Here is a 15,334-nt window from a genome sequence, read left to right as displayed (position 1 = left end):
ATTCAGGCCCAAATTGAAAATACGTTGATTTACAGTAAGCCTGGTACGTGCCTGAAAATACCTCTTCATTTTCCTAACCACTTTCCAAGTCATCAAAAGTAGCTAAAATACAATTCTATGAGAAATGTGCTAGAGAAAAAAGCTGCAGAATCAGTAAACTTCAGGAATGCAACTAGAGGAGGAGGGGCCTCATTATTGTTTGCTATTTTTCTAGTATAATGAAGACTTAAATTTTTTTTAGGGTGAAATTTTCCAGACGAGAGGAGCAGGTATATAAGCGACTCTTTTTTCAGTAGTTATTTAATGGTATGTATTGTATGTGTCCTTAGTTTACTATTTGTCAAGTGTATGAATGCATTAATTTAGCAGACAACGGGGTGTCTCCTTCAAAATAATGGCAGCTGTTTCGGTAGAAAATAAGCCTTTTACATCATTGGGATCTAACCCAGCTTATGTTTTTTTTACCAACTTGCTTGATAGCGCTTTTAATGAATTTAGCGAGAAAACAAGGCTATTCTATCAGTGATAAAACTGTTTATAGTGGGGGGGGGGGGTCAGCTTTAGCTGTTTATCTAAAATAGTGAGTTTAGTTGCGCCAATTTGGTATGGGGAAGCAATAGAAATTTAGATTCACCAGCATATAAGCAGATTTCCAATCCTTTTTTAATTTCTATGAGAATCCATTTTAGAATAATGTGACACACCCAAGATCTAATGTAAGCCTCATAAAATTTTTCTTCTAACAGTCGTTTTATACCCCCACCCCCAAGGAAAATGGAATTACTCGGCTTCCCGTTAGAACAGCAGTGGATGACGTTTCTGTTTTTCGGAAAATAACGGGAATCCTTTGTTCCATAAAATTAATAATCTTTATAACACTTCTCCGTATAGAAAATGGCTGTAAATTTGCTAGCACAAAATGACGGATAAGCATGCATATAGTGGGATGATGTATTGACTATGTTCTTACATAAGAGGGACCCCATGAAGGTTTTTAAAAGGGAAATCATGATTTGGCGTAGTTCTCGTAGGTTTTTAAATGAAAATTCAAAGAAATCCTAGGGTAAAGAAGCACCTAGATGTTTTTAAAAAATTCTCTATTACGTGACAATCTTATAAATCCTGAAGTAGAGAAGCCGCCGAAGGTTTCCCCCAGACCCTTAGGTTTTTAAAGTATAACAACCATAGAAAGGCACTTACTATTACACAGCATGCACCTGCATCTCTTAGAAAACATTCCCTGTGACGTAATATGCCCCCGAACTTGCGCTGAGGGAATAGCCGTTGAGCCTCTTTCGTCTTTAAAGGAAGAAAGGAGTACTGACTATGGGCCTTATGGAAACCAGTGAGGCGTCACTACAGGTCTCTTGGCCTAATGAGGAAGATATGCCAAATATTTTCCAGAGTAACTGTCTGAGGATAGTTTTAAATACTTTTTGACTGACCTTATATCAAATAATAAGCTCTAAAAAGAAATCCTACCGCCCAACCGAAATTTTATCCTGCCGAGACCAAGCTTTATCTACGTTTGTATAATATTTTGAGATGCAAACAATTCCTCAAGAATTAGCAGTCAATATAGTAAATCTTATAAGAATTATAGCTGAAAATCTAACAATATCCCAAGATCCGTTTCTATAACGCCTCAAGGTCTGAAAATGAATGCCAAGATATTAAGTAGCTGCGATATAGATAAGTAATACACTTTTGAATGTAAATTTTAATAGCTACACTTCCCAAAAATCCCAGCCTCAAAAGTGAAATCCCAAGGATTGACGGGCCTATATCCAATAGCCATTTGTTTTGCATCTTTATAAATACCAACGGAGCAGTGTAATTGAGGGGGGACAGATAAAACAGATGAATCATACAGGAAATATTATAAATAGTGAAGAAGATCAATGAAATATTTTTATTTTTGGAGAACAGGCCATGAGGCCTCCCTTTTTTGCATGCCTGTATATGATTCAAAGCAGTAAAACGCTCACAAATATTATAAATTATGAAGGTCATCAATAAAATAATTTCAGTTTTGGAGAACAGACCAAGAGGCTTCCCTTTTTTGCGTGGCTGTATATGATTCAAAGCAGTAAAACGCTCACAAATATCATAAATTATGAAGGTGATCAATAAAATAATTTTATTTTTGGAGAACAGACCAAGAGGCTTCTCTTTTTTTGCGTGGCTGTATATGATTCAAAGCAGTAAAAAGTGCACAAAATTCGTTTTGATTTCAACCACCGACATCTCCAAGCCGCCCTTTTCGATTCATGTCAACTGTATGCATATCATTGAAACCAAGGCGTCATCATCGGTCAACTAAGTGACCGATTTGGCAATTTCCTTATTACCAATTCCCATGCGTATCTAAATGGATTAGACAGATTCAATGTTGGCACTGAACAAAAGCATAAAACAAACAACTGTCATATTCTTTCTACTTCTTCGACAAATGAATCGATACTTTCCTTTCCTCATTTCATCTTCCGTCTGACACTTTTCACCGCCTCCCTCGGCACTTAGTTGTAAGTCTGCACTAATATTTATGACAACGTAGTGCAGATAAGTTATCGCTTATGAAAGCATAAGATATGAACACACCTTGTAAGCAAGCAATTGAACTTTATAAGTCAGTATTGACCAGGAGCTGCCATTTACCTTTTTGGGTTAAAATTGGGGACTGTTATTCTATGGTTCTAAATAGGATTATACCCAATAATTCAGTCTTGGCGGCTGAACTTGGAAATTTTAATATGGAAGGGGGAGGGAATTTCGTTTAATTTAGTTTGTTTTTTCCTCCTGCTTATGAAAACTCGGTGATTACAAAAAGGGTCTAAAAATACAAAACATTTGCACAATTGCATATTTTTAAGTAGTTGATTAAAAGAAACTCAAATAAATGCAAAGAGCAATATTGAAACTAAAAGCGAGCGGAATTAAGATCTTATACAAATTCAAGCTTAAAACGAAAAAAATTATGATGAGTAAAGGAAACCCAGAAAAACTAAAATTAACTTTATCATCAAGCTAAACTTAAAACAGACAGAAATTAGCACAAATAAGAGTGGGGTCGTAACCCCCTAAAAAATTCTAACTAGAAGCTTGTTTGTTATTTGTTGAAATAGTATAAAATTACTTTTCATAATATTAAAAAAATTTAGAAAATCAGAATACTAGCCAGGTTTACAGGAAAGAAACGAAAATATTTCTTTGAATCAATACTGTTGTCACTTCCGATCTGGTTTGAACATCAACAGTCAGCACAATAGCGTCACCTACGTAAAAAACCAACGTGTCTACCATGCACTATCTACTTTTGATTTTGTTTCCCCCCCACAATTTCATAATGCCATCTTTAAGGAGTGAAAGTAATTGGAGCGCAACCAACCCCTTTAATTTGCTCTTTATTGCCAATGGGTAGCATCTCAGTCCCCATGGTACATTATCAAAATCTTCAGCGAGCCATTCATTCAAAAAGATCAAGTGTTCCCGGAACATCTTTTTCTGGGAGGGGAGGGGTGGATATGGCCCAAACACAGTCAATGTTAAGGTCCTCAAATTATGCCCTTTGCGCATTTCACACGGTTACATTTTAGCAGAAAAGGTGACCTTGTGGGCTACTGTATCATTTAAAAAGCGAGCAGAATTAGTTTAAAGCTGGTTCTTAAAAAGCATTTTTCTTATAAGAAAAAAAGAGTGAAATTATTATTGGCCGGGGAAGGGGGCACATAAGGTCTCAAAAGTACTTTGTTAGGCCCGGATTTTCAAACTGTCCATGAATAGTGTTCCAGGGAAATTTCAGGAGAGGGATATTAGATTTGATCCTTGCTTCATCTGTATGAATAAAATTTTACGAAGCATAAACGGCTATTCATCAATAATCAACATTTTTTCCTTTCTGGTTTTGCAGCCTTTTTTCGTACTTGTTATTATATCATCTATTTAATCTAGTAATAGATTTGGTAAAATTGCTGCTTTTTGTTTATTTACTGTTGTTGCTTTAGTTTTTGTTGTTTCTTTACGGCTTTTTTCCCAAGAGTTTCACGATCATATCTGCTGACTATCCAAGTAGTCCCTCAACCCCCTTAAAGGAAGACTGATTATCTTGCTCAAATATTGGGAATTTGTAATTTAATTATTTGTCATAAACAGTTTGAAAAAGCTCCCCTTTTTACGCTTTCTAACTTTAGAAAGCGGGCGATTTTTCAAAAATTTTGCATAAGTTTTCCATCCGATCACCAGTGAATCGTATGTACTGTGAACGAAAGGAGAAAAAAGCCAGTTTGTCTCCGGGCAATACTCAATCTTTTCCCAGGAATAACGATAGAATAATCAAATTTGAAACTTATCAGTTCATCGCTTTTTATGCGGATGACCGTCTCACTGATATGGAATAGATTTGAGGTGAAAACGATATGCAAGAAAATAGGGTGCCTGAAATGTGTACAAGTTTGTTTTTTTACTGGCAAACCGGTTTTTTAACTACAATTTGTTAGAATTAAGATTTAGAGATTTGCTACTTCAAATTTACAGATTTGTGCAAATTTGTTTTGTTATGATTTTAACACATCTTTATACTTTTAAGATAAGATAAGGCATATTTTCGACAAGAAAAAATCAAGCAAATAAAATGCACTCATCCCACAAAGGCCAGGCCATAGAGCCTTTCTTTGCTGCACAGGTTCGCATAAATATAGCGACAGACGAATGAAAGACCAAAAAAGGGTTTTCTCAATGAACATAACTCCCCCCCTCTCAAAAAATATAGGGGGGCTACAGGCCCCTCATACCACACTCCCGATTGACGCCGCTAGCTGCGCCCTTTCTAATTTATTCCTTTTCTAGAATCCACCAAACTTTTAACTACTATTACTACTACTACTACTAACAACTCACCGTGACACCAAGCCGCCTAAGGCCAACACAGCTACGCACGCTCCTCCTCCATCCCAATCTATTCAAAGCATCCTTTTTTAAACCCTCCCAGGTAGTTCACTTTTCCTTTAAGTCCCTCTTTCTGATGTCTTCCCAACCCAGACGAGGATGACCTGCTTTTTGTTTTGCTCTAGGCGGTTGGCCAAAAAGGACAATTTTCGGTAATCTGTCATCCTTTACCCGCACAACGTGTCCAAGCCATCTCAACCTTTCTTTCATTATGGTCCTAGAAAGCGCGATTGAGCCAAATTTTTCGTACAGCCTACTGTTAGAAATACGGTCAGTCAGCCGGGTACCCAGAACAATCTGTGGGCAATTTCTCTGGAAAACATCCAGCAAATATTCATCCGCTTTTCGAAGCACTTACGCTTCAGAGCCATATTTGACAACTGCCATCACTATAGCTTCTAATATTCTAATCTTGGTTTGCAGACTTATCTTCCTATTTTTCCGAAATTTTTTTAACTGTGAAAAAACACCCTGGGCCTTCGCTATTTTACTTTTAATATCTTCACTGTTCCCACTAATAGTAAGTGAAGCTGCCCACCTGATCAATCTTTTCGTTACCCAATGTCACCTTTTCATCTTCACTCATTCCTAGCCTTAGTGACTTAGTCTTCTCAACATTAATCTTTAAACCTGTTCTAGCACCCTTAAATCGCAAACCTCTAAAAGTTCGTTCATTTTGCTCACACTTTCATCTAGGATACTAAATCATCAGCATAATCTAAGTCCAGGAGAGTTTTTCCTCTTCATTTGATTCTGTGGTCTCCCATTGCCTTTCCTGTGCTCCTTAAGACAAAGTCCATCCGCATGATCCATTTAAAGGGGGATAGAACACAACCATGCTTAACTTCTGGTTTACTTAAAACCAATTGCTAACCTCGCTTCATACCTTAACCGCAGCAGTCTTTTCTCATACATAGCTCTAATCACTTTAATGTATTTGTCTGGTATACCACACAAGTATAAGACCTTTGCTAAAGCTCTTCTATCATAAGAATCGAACGCTTGCTCCTAATCTGTAAAACTGAGGACCACACGTTGTTTGGCAACTCAGGCACTTCTCAATTATTAACCTAAGAGTGAACACTTGGTCGACACATCTTCTACCTTTTCTAAAGCCGCACTGTTGGTTTTTCCTAAAATCTTTGAGTACTTCCCCATTTTCAAAAATCATATTCATAAGCTTCAGTAACTTATTTCTAACCTCAGAGCCACAATATTTAAGAAACTCATTTATCACACTATCGGCACTTGCACCTTCATTATTTTTTACTTCTTTTAGTACTGTCACTAATTCTTTCTCGTAAAACGAATCTTCCTTTACATCCAAGGTATCACAAACTTTTTCATTTTCCTCTATATCTTTTCCTGCAACTCTATCTGGGTTTAGCACATTCTCAAAATGTTCTGCCCGTCTTTCTTTAACTCTTTCCTTATGACTAATTGTGGTCCTGTTCCTGTCTTTAACTGGGGCAAGTCCCGATTGACTGCTCCCTCTCAATTTATTAACATGCCATTACAATAGTTTGCTATTATGCCGTCTAGCTGGATCCTCGACAATTTTATGCGTGACCTCCACTTTAAACATCCTTAGTTCATGATTTTAATGCTTTCTCCTTTTTGTTTACATTCCTTTTGTTTTCACATAATCTATCACTCAGATAATTCTTGTGCAGACCCCTTCTCTTCTCGATTAAACATAAAGCCTTTTGTTACTTATATTCCTAGCTGCGTTCCTAATTTTCTTCCATAAGACAGCATCAACTACTTAACAAATTGTTTTTCGAAAACTATTCCAACCATCTTCCACATTGTCAAATTTTAAACTCCCAAGTTTAGCATGTAACCGTTCCTGGAAAGTATCTCTCAAACTCTAATCCTGGAGTCTACCAATATCCTAACTTCCTGGGAGGTAGTTACCCTTCCGAAATTTCAGCTTCAAATTAACCCTAGACACTGCTAGATTGTGACCTTTACTTTTAACATCAATAACAGCACTCTTTTATACCCTAATATTTTGTATTAATGCTGCCAGTCTACGGTTTACTTTAACATAATCAATAAGGTTTGCTGTCTTACCATCACACCACAGCTTAGATACCAATATACACCAATATATTATGTATACCAATATATTGGTATCTAGGCTGTGCCATCACACGAATACCATGTTAACTTATGGGACATTTTATGACCAAACACCGTATTGGTTATAACTAGATTGTTATACCTACACAATTGCAAAAGTCTGTAGCCATTACTGTTTTCTTTTCCTATAGCAAATTTACTTAGGCTAGGATACCATCTATCCCTATTTCTACCGACCTGGGCGTTAAAATATCCTAGTAAAAACATCATACTTCTACCTGGAACCCTGTCTATTTGCTCCTGTGACTGTAAGTAAAATTCATCAGAGTCACTAGTATCTTCGTAACTCGGTTCTACAGGGGCATATACTACCAGGGTATTGGTGGAAAAATGAATTTTCTGATATCTAGAGGAGAAATTTTTTTTCCTTTTTTGAATTAAATACCAAAAATGGATTTTTGATAAAAACATCCCCCCCCAAAAAAGTAATTTTCAAAATAGGGGGGCTTAGGCTCCCTACCCACTCCGCTCCCGATGAACACCACTAGCTACACCCTTTCGAATATATTGCTTTTCTAGAATTCTGTTTTTACGAACTGTACTCCGAAGGTGGGGGAGTGGGTAGATTCTGAAAAAGCAAAAAAGTCAAGTTATGTAAAAAAATATGATAAATTGTGGAAAGCCCGCGTTTTGTAATATTTTCCTTTGAAGGTGCCTAATTCCGATTTGGAGAAAACTACAAACTGTACAACTGTAAACTACAAATCATGATAATATATGACAGAACATATGAATTAATGTCAATGTTCTGCTGTTCAACAGGTCCCGTTTGATATGCTTTTTACACAATCCTGTTCTGTATTGGAGATTAACTATTTTTTTAAAATAAAAAGCATTGTTATTTCCGATTTTGCAAAAGTTTAGTTATTTTGTTGAAGTTGCAATCATAAGATTTGGCACAGTTTCGAAGTAATACCTTAAAATAGGTTTTTTCCAAGACCAAACTGCTTTTCTATGACGAACAAATGAATGTTCAGTGTGACTAGTCAAGTATGTATCTATAAATTGAAAAAAATTCTATAGCAATTAGAACACAAGAAGATTTTGCCACCTTTACTAGCAATTCAACTAACATTTAGACAGTACTAAAGAAGAAATTTACAACTCAAGACTTTGGATGAACCCAGTTACTAGACTCTGTCAGGCAAATCTAGTGAATGAACCGGGAATTACTATTTTTGTTCTGTTATTGTTAATTCTAATGCTTTAGTATTTCTGCTGATGACAACTGCTGTATATGTGGTTGAAATATCCAGAATTTTGTATCTACTTTCACTGTCTAATAAACGGACTTATCTCCATTTGAAAGTTTATTTGTTAAGGTTTGTCATTATTGCACTTTTTATCTCCCGAGCCCCAATCCAATCGTAATTCAAACTTACGTGTTTTATTTCAACCCATGTTTGTCCCAAGACAGCTGGGAAATGATTTTGCCATCAAGATAAACTGAAATCCCTTCTCCAAAAAAAGCTACATCTGTGGTTGGAATGGAACTAATATAGCTGGACAAGTTCGCGCTCGTTTAGCATAAGTCTCATAAATTTTCTTATCTTGAAAAAAAGATGATTCGGTTGGTTCTTCTGACGGTTTTTATGCAGTTGATTACTAATTGACTTTGCATAATCTTGCAATTTGATAGGAAAGGATAAGAGATATGTTAGGAAGAACCCCCATTTTTATTTCAGACGTTTGGAAAAATATGGTCTACAGATAGAATCTATGCCTTTATAGATAGAATGAATCAAGCCTCTTATTTTCATGCGATGGTTAAATTTGTTTGTCCATGCATCAAGACGAATACTATGTAGGCCTACATGTACTTTCGTTAATTCAATCCATAAAATAGAACTTGTAACTTGTTAGGGCAGAGAGTGCATTTTCGAAGTAATTTCAAAGTTCGTACGGGTGCATTTAATATAAAAGTAAGCAATTAAAGCAAGAAACTTGAAATTTTGTAAAAAAAGAGCTATTTACCCACCTAGATTTTCCATTTGAAGTTTTGGGGACGGGCGTATTTTCACTGAAAATTTTTGTACTGAAAAATGGAAAAAAATTGCCTTCTATAGATTATAAAAATGTATTTTCGTCCCGTATATTTCGGTAAATTGCCACCACTATTTTCAGTGTTTTTTTCCTTTATTATTGTATTTTATTGTATTCTAGCCTATATTATCTGTCTTTTTCCTTGTGTATTTTGTTCCAGTTTTGGTGTATTGTCTTTATACTGTTCCCCCCCCCTCAAGAATATAATCTTCTTGGGCTGAATAATTGTTAGCAGTACTTGTTAAAAAAAAATGTGCTGGGGTGAATGAATTGATTGACCGATTAAAGAAAAAACTATCCGTGAAGGCAAAAGCTTTGTGCCAAAAAATGTTTCTTTTGGCGACAGCAGGAGTCACATCCAGAATTTTGGTTTGGGTGGGGTAAAAAAAATTAAATTCTTTGAGTAAATTTTTTTGGAGGGGTTTTCAAACCAGTAGCCCCCTCCCCCCTAATATGTCTAGGTGACAGCAAATGAATATATCACCGAAAACATTTTGTTATGATTCAAAAATACATAATTTCCTTCAGGACCTTTTAGGCTGTACTTAATGCGTCTTAGTGGGTATTCACATGTTTCTGTACTTGTCTTTGTGTGGATGACTCTGTGTGTTTTTAGGTATTTTTGTCACTCTCTCTCTCTCTCACCATGCCTGTTTATCTGCTCGACTATCAGTTTGTCTCTCTTACTATGCTTGTGTGTCTGAGCGGGTGATTAGATGTTTCCATGCCTGTCTTTGTGTGTTTGTCCATCTGACTCGGTGTGTTTGTAGGTGTTTTTTCTATCTATCTCATTGTGCCTGTAACTCTGAGTAGATGTTTGCTTGTCTCTCTCACTATGCCTGTGTGTCTGAGCGGGTGTTTGCATGTTTCTGTGTCTGTCTTTGTATGCTTTTGTGTCTGACTCTGGTGTTTGTAGGTGTTTTTGTCTCTCTCTCACTATGCCTGAGTGTCTGAGTGGCTGTTTGCTTGCCTTTCCCACTATGCCTGTGTGTCTGAGTGGGTGTTTGCATGTTTCTGTGTCTATCTTTGTGTATGTGTATGTCTGAATCTGTATTTTTGTAGGTATTTTCGTCTCTCTCTCTCTCTCTCTCTCTCTCTCTCTCTCTCTCTCTCTCTCTCTCTCTTCTCTCTCACTATGCCTGTCTGACTGAGCAGCTATCTTCTTGTCTCTCTCACTCTGACTGTGTGTCTGAGCGAGTACTGTCGAGGCATTAGTCTGGTCTCTGTAGGTAGCAAATTAGTTAGTTATATGATACTTTTTAGACTGAGAGAGGCTGCTGACAAAGTTTTAAGAGAAGAATAGTGCGGTTCGAGAAAAGGTAGAGGATCTGTCGACCAAATTTTCACTCTTAGGTTAATAATTGAGAAGTACCTTAGTTGTCAAACACCTTTGGTCCTCACTTTTGTAGATTATGAGCAAACTTTTGATTTCGTTGATAGACAAGCTTTAGTAAAGGTCTTATCCTTATATGGTATGCCAGACATAAACATCAAACTGATTAGCACTATATATGAGAATAATACTGCTGCGGTTAAGGTAGGAAATGAGGTTAGCAGCTAGTTTTGTATTAAATCAGGAGTTAATCATGGTCGTGTTATATCCCTCTTTATATGGATTATTTTGATGGACTTCGTCTTAAGGAGCACAGGAAAGGCAATGGGAGACCACGGAATCAAATAGGGAGGAAAAACTCTCCTGGACTTAGATTATGCTGATGATTTAAACATCCTAGATGAAAGTGTGAGCAAAATGGATAAACTTTTAGAGGTTTCGCGAATTCGGGTTGCTAGAATAGGTTTGAAAATTAATGCTAAGAAGACTAAGTCACTAAAGCCAGAAATAAGTGAATGTGAAAAGATGACGCTGGGTAACGAAAAGATTGATCTGGTGGACAGCTTAAGTTACCTTGGTAGTATAGGTAGTATTATTAGTAAAGACGGTGGGAGCCGTGATGCTAAAATCAGAATAGTCAGGGCTCTGGGGATTAGAATATTGGATGGTACAGTGATGGCATTGATAAAATATGGTTCAGAAGCATGGGTGCTCCGAAAAGCACTTGAAGATTTTACTAGATGTTTTCCAGAGAAATTACCAACAGATTGTTCTTGGTACCAGGCTGACCAATCGTATTTCAAACAGTAGGCAGTAGGAAAAATTTGGTTCAATCCCGCTTTCTTGGGCTATAATGAAAGGAAGGTTGAGATGGCTAGGGTAGGTTCTGCGGATGAAGGATGATAGATTGCCGAAGATTGTCCTTTTCGGCCAACCGTTCAAGACTAAACGGAAAGCAGGTTGTCCTCGTCTTGGGTGGGAGGACGTCATAAAGAAAGATTTAAAAGAATTGGCAACTTCCTTTGAGGGTGTAAAGAGGGAGATTTTGAATAGATTGGGATGGAGGAGGAGCATGCATAGCTGTTTTGGCCTCAGGCAGCTTGTTGCGGCGGTGGGTTGTTGTTAATAGTAGTAGTCGTAGTAGTACAAATACATAAAAAGAATCGAATTTTTATGCTGATTTTAAAAATATAAGTTTAGTCTTACCCATAAAAATTTCAAGCCTGAGAAAATTTGCCTTATTTCCGAAAAAGGGGGACACATCCCTAAAAGTCATAGAATCTTGATGAAAATCACACCATCGGATTCAGCGCATCAGAGAACCTAACTGAAGAGGTTTCAAGCTCATATCTGCAAAAATGTGGAATTGTGTTTTATTTCAGAAGAAAGATCACGGATCCGTGTTTATTTGTTGTTTTTTTTCCAGGGGTGTTGTACAGAGAACGAATCTTAGATATTTATAGTGTATTGTATTGTATCGGATTAACGACGCTTCTTGACTACTAAGGTCCCTGCGTCGGCCCTGCAGTGCATTGCTGCAGCATGATTCGATCTCTGGGTCCCGTATTACCAAGCTAAGGTCAAACCCACTGCGCCACCGCAGGACAAAAAATGATATTTTTAGTGCCATCCTTTGAAACTAATATTTAAAAAATCTCAAAATTGCCTTTCCAAGCAGCTAAACATAAGACTGTTACGTACTCATGATGCTTTGCATTTGGGTTGACCCCAATATGATTTAAAACGTGAATTACGCCATTTACTATGGGTTACAACCATCAATGACGTCAAACGAAAACAAAAAATCTAGTTATTTGAACTTCCCTTTTGCATTATCATTATGACATCATTTCCCATGATGTCATGAGCTAATATAAAAATACGCTTTAAAACAAGTCATCTCAGAATCAAAAGCTAATTTCATAAGAAGTATCGAAGAGTATGGAAAGGAGTCTCTTTTGTCCGATTTGTTTAAATGAACTGAAGGATCCTCTTCGGACTTTAAAATGTAAGCATGTATTTTGTGGCTATTGCATTAAGAAATGGCTACAAGTAAAAGCCTCATGTCCAATGGATCGAAATACTGTAGTTATAAAAGATTTGTTGCCTCTATATTCATATAGTGACGAGAGACCAACATCACCAATTATTGAAAATCTCTTAGAATACAACGGAATTTACTTTCACCCCAATAGAATCTGGAACATGTGCTTCTCCTCTGGAAAACCAGCAAAATGTACCGCCTTACATGTTGCTGCTAGACAAGGCAATTTGGAGATTTGTCAACTACTAGTTTCAAAAGGTGCCACTGTAGATGCCTTAGACTCGGAAAATAGGACAGCCTTACACTTTGCTGCTTTCAGAGGCAATTTGGAGATTTGCCAACTACTAGTTTCAAAAGGTGCCACTGTAGATGCCTTAGACTTGAAAAACAGGACAGCGTTACATGTTGCTGCTTTCAAAGGCAATTTGGAGATTTGTCAACTACTAGTTTCAAAAGGGGCGACTGTAGATGCCTTAAACTCGGAAAAATGGACAGCCTTACATTTTGCTGCTTTCAATGGCAATTTGGAGATTTGTCAACTACTACTTTCAAAAGGTGCCACTGTAGATGCCTTAGACTTGGAAAACTGGACAGCCTTACACTTTGCTGCTTTCAAAGGCAATTTGGAGATTTGCCAACTACTAGTTTCAAAAGGTGCCACTGTAGATGCCTTAGACTTGAAAAACAGGACAGCGTTACTTGTTGCTGCTTTCAAAGGCAATTTGGAGATTTGTCAACTACTAGTTTCAAAAGGGGCCACTGTAGATGCCTTGGACTCGGAAAAATGCACAGCCTTACAAATTGCTGCTTCGGAAGGCTATTTAGAGATTTGTCAACTACTAGTTTCAAAGGGTGCCACTATAGATGTCTTAGATTTGGACAATAAAAGAGCCTTATTTTACGCAGTGAATCAATCCCAACTGTCTTAGCTTATAATAACATTTAAAGGCAGATAGGAGGCCCTTGTTGGCTTTGGACTCTTATTCCCCTTTGCAGTTTCAGTCAACTTGTTGTTCAACTAACATTGAATTAAATTTTTTTATTAGTCTAGCAAATGCCTAAGTTTATAAATTGGACCAATTGCCTTGCCTGACGCTCATTGCAGACTGGTCCCATTTTGACTTTAGACGCTTGTTTGCCTCTGATTCTAGGCGAAATTAACGGTCTCTTGTTTCAATTCTAAATTGTTGGTTCAGCCTGCCTAAGACCATAGTTAAGTGTCCCTTGTTTACCTCTCATTCCAGGCAATCTAATGGTCCTATGTCAATTTTAAATTCTGGGTCAACCTTCCTGAGACTCTAGGCAGGCGTGTCTTGCTAAAAGATAACAAACAAATGTTGGTCCAATGAGAGAGGCACCCACATACTATCGCCGTTTACCCAAGCCAAATTAATCAAACGCTTGGAAAACTTTAGGTTCTATCACTCTCTTAGCTCTATGACTATCTACTTTGGTTCTACTGCCCTAGCAATGACGCATGGACGGATAATAGATAAAAATATTTATTAGCAAATATTTTCCGAAGCAGCAATTTGTAAGGCTGTGCATTTTTCCGAGTCCAAGGCATCTACAGTGGCCCCTTTTGAAACTAGTAGTTGACAAATCTCCAAATTGCCTTTGAAAGCAGCAACAAGTAACGCTGTCCTGTTTTTCAAGTCTAAGGCATCTACAGTGGCACCTTTTGAAACTAGTAGTTGGCAAATCTCCAAATTGCCTTTGAAAGCAGCAAAGTGTAAGGCTGTCCAGTTTTCCAAGTCTAAGGCATCTACAGTGGCACCTTTTGAAAGTAGTAGTTGACAAATCTCCAAATTGCCATTGAAAGCAGCAAAATGTAAGGCTGTCCATTTTTCCGAGTTTAAGGCATCTACAGTCGCCCCTTTTGAAACTAGTAGTTGACAAATCTCCAAATTGCCTTTGAAAGCAGCAACATGTAACGCTGTCCTGTTTTTCAAGTCTAAGGCATCTACAGTGGCACCTTTTGAAACTAGTAGTTGGCAAATCTCCAAATTGCCTCTGAAAGCAGCAAAGTGTAAGGCTGTCCTATTTTCCGAGTCTAAGGCATCTACAGTGGCACCTTTTGAAACTAGTAGTTGACAAATCTCCAAATTGCCTTGTCTAGCAGCAACATGTAAGGCGGTACATTTTGCTGGTTTTCCAGAGGAGAAGCACATGTTCCTGATTCTATTCGGGTGAAAGTAAATTCCGTTGTATTCTAAGAGATTTTCAATAATTGGTGATGTTGGTCTCTCGTCACTATATGAATATAGAGGCAACAAATCTTTTATAACTACAGTATTTCGATCCATTGGACATGAGGCTTTTACTTGTAGCCATTTCTTAATGCAATAGCCACAAAATACATGCTTACATTTTAAAGTCCGAAGAGGATCCTTCAGTTCATTTAAACAAATCGGACAAAAGAGACTCCTTTCCATACTCTTCGATACTTCTTATGAAATTAGCTTTTGATTCTGAGATGACTTGTTTTAAAGCGTATTTTTATATTAGCTCATGACATCATGGGAAATGATGTCATAATGATAATGCAAAAGGGAAGTTCAAATAACTAGATTTTTTGTTTTCGTTTGACGTCATTGATGGTTGTAACCCATAGTAAATGGCGTAATTCACGTTTTAAATCATATTGGGGTCAACCCAAATGCAAAGCATCATGAGTACGTAACAGTCTTATGTTTAGCTGCTTGGAAAGGCAATTTTGAGATTTTTTAAATATTAGTAACAAGGATGGCACTAAAAATATCATTTTTTGTCCTGCGGTGGCGCAGTGGGTTTGACCTTAGCTTGGTAATACGGGACCCAGAGAT

General features: G+C 37.3%; 2 protein-coding genes across 2 annotated transcripts; one reads left to right on the top strand and one right to left on the bottom strand.

Moving 5' to 3' along the window:
• The first annotated feature begins 12,406 nt into the window (after positions 1 to 12,406).
• LOC136038405 (26S proteasome non-ATPase regulatory subunit 10-like) lies at positions 12,407 to 13,438 on the top strand. The gene has a single exon (XM_065721477.1). The coding sequence runs from the start codon at positions 12,407 to 12,409 to the stop codon at positions 13,436 to 13,438; it is 1,032 nt and encodes a 343-aa protein (XP_065577549.1).
• Positions 13,439 to 14,014: 576 nt separating this feature from the next.
• On the bottom strand, positions 14,015 to 14,944 carry LOC136038404 (uncharacterized). Its single transcript, XM_065721476.1, has one exon. The coding sequence runs from the start codon at positions 14,942 to 14,944 to the stop codon at positions 14,015 to 14,017; it is 930 nt and encodes a 309-aa protein (XP_065577548.1).
• Between the last annotated feature and the right edge of the window lie 390 nt (positions 14,945 to 15,334).

The sequence above is a fragment of the Artemia franciscana genome, chromosome 18 (assembly GCF_032884065.1).
Source record: "Artemia franciscana chromosome 18, ASM3288406v1, whole genome shotgun sequence".
NCBI lineage: Eukaryota > Metazoa > Arthropoda > Branchiopoda > Anostraca > Artemiidae > Artemia > Artemia franciscana.
This window is presented reverse-complemented; position numbering and strand designations above follow the sequence as displayed.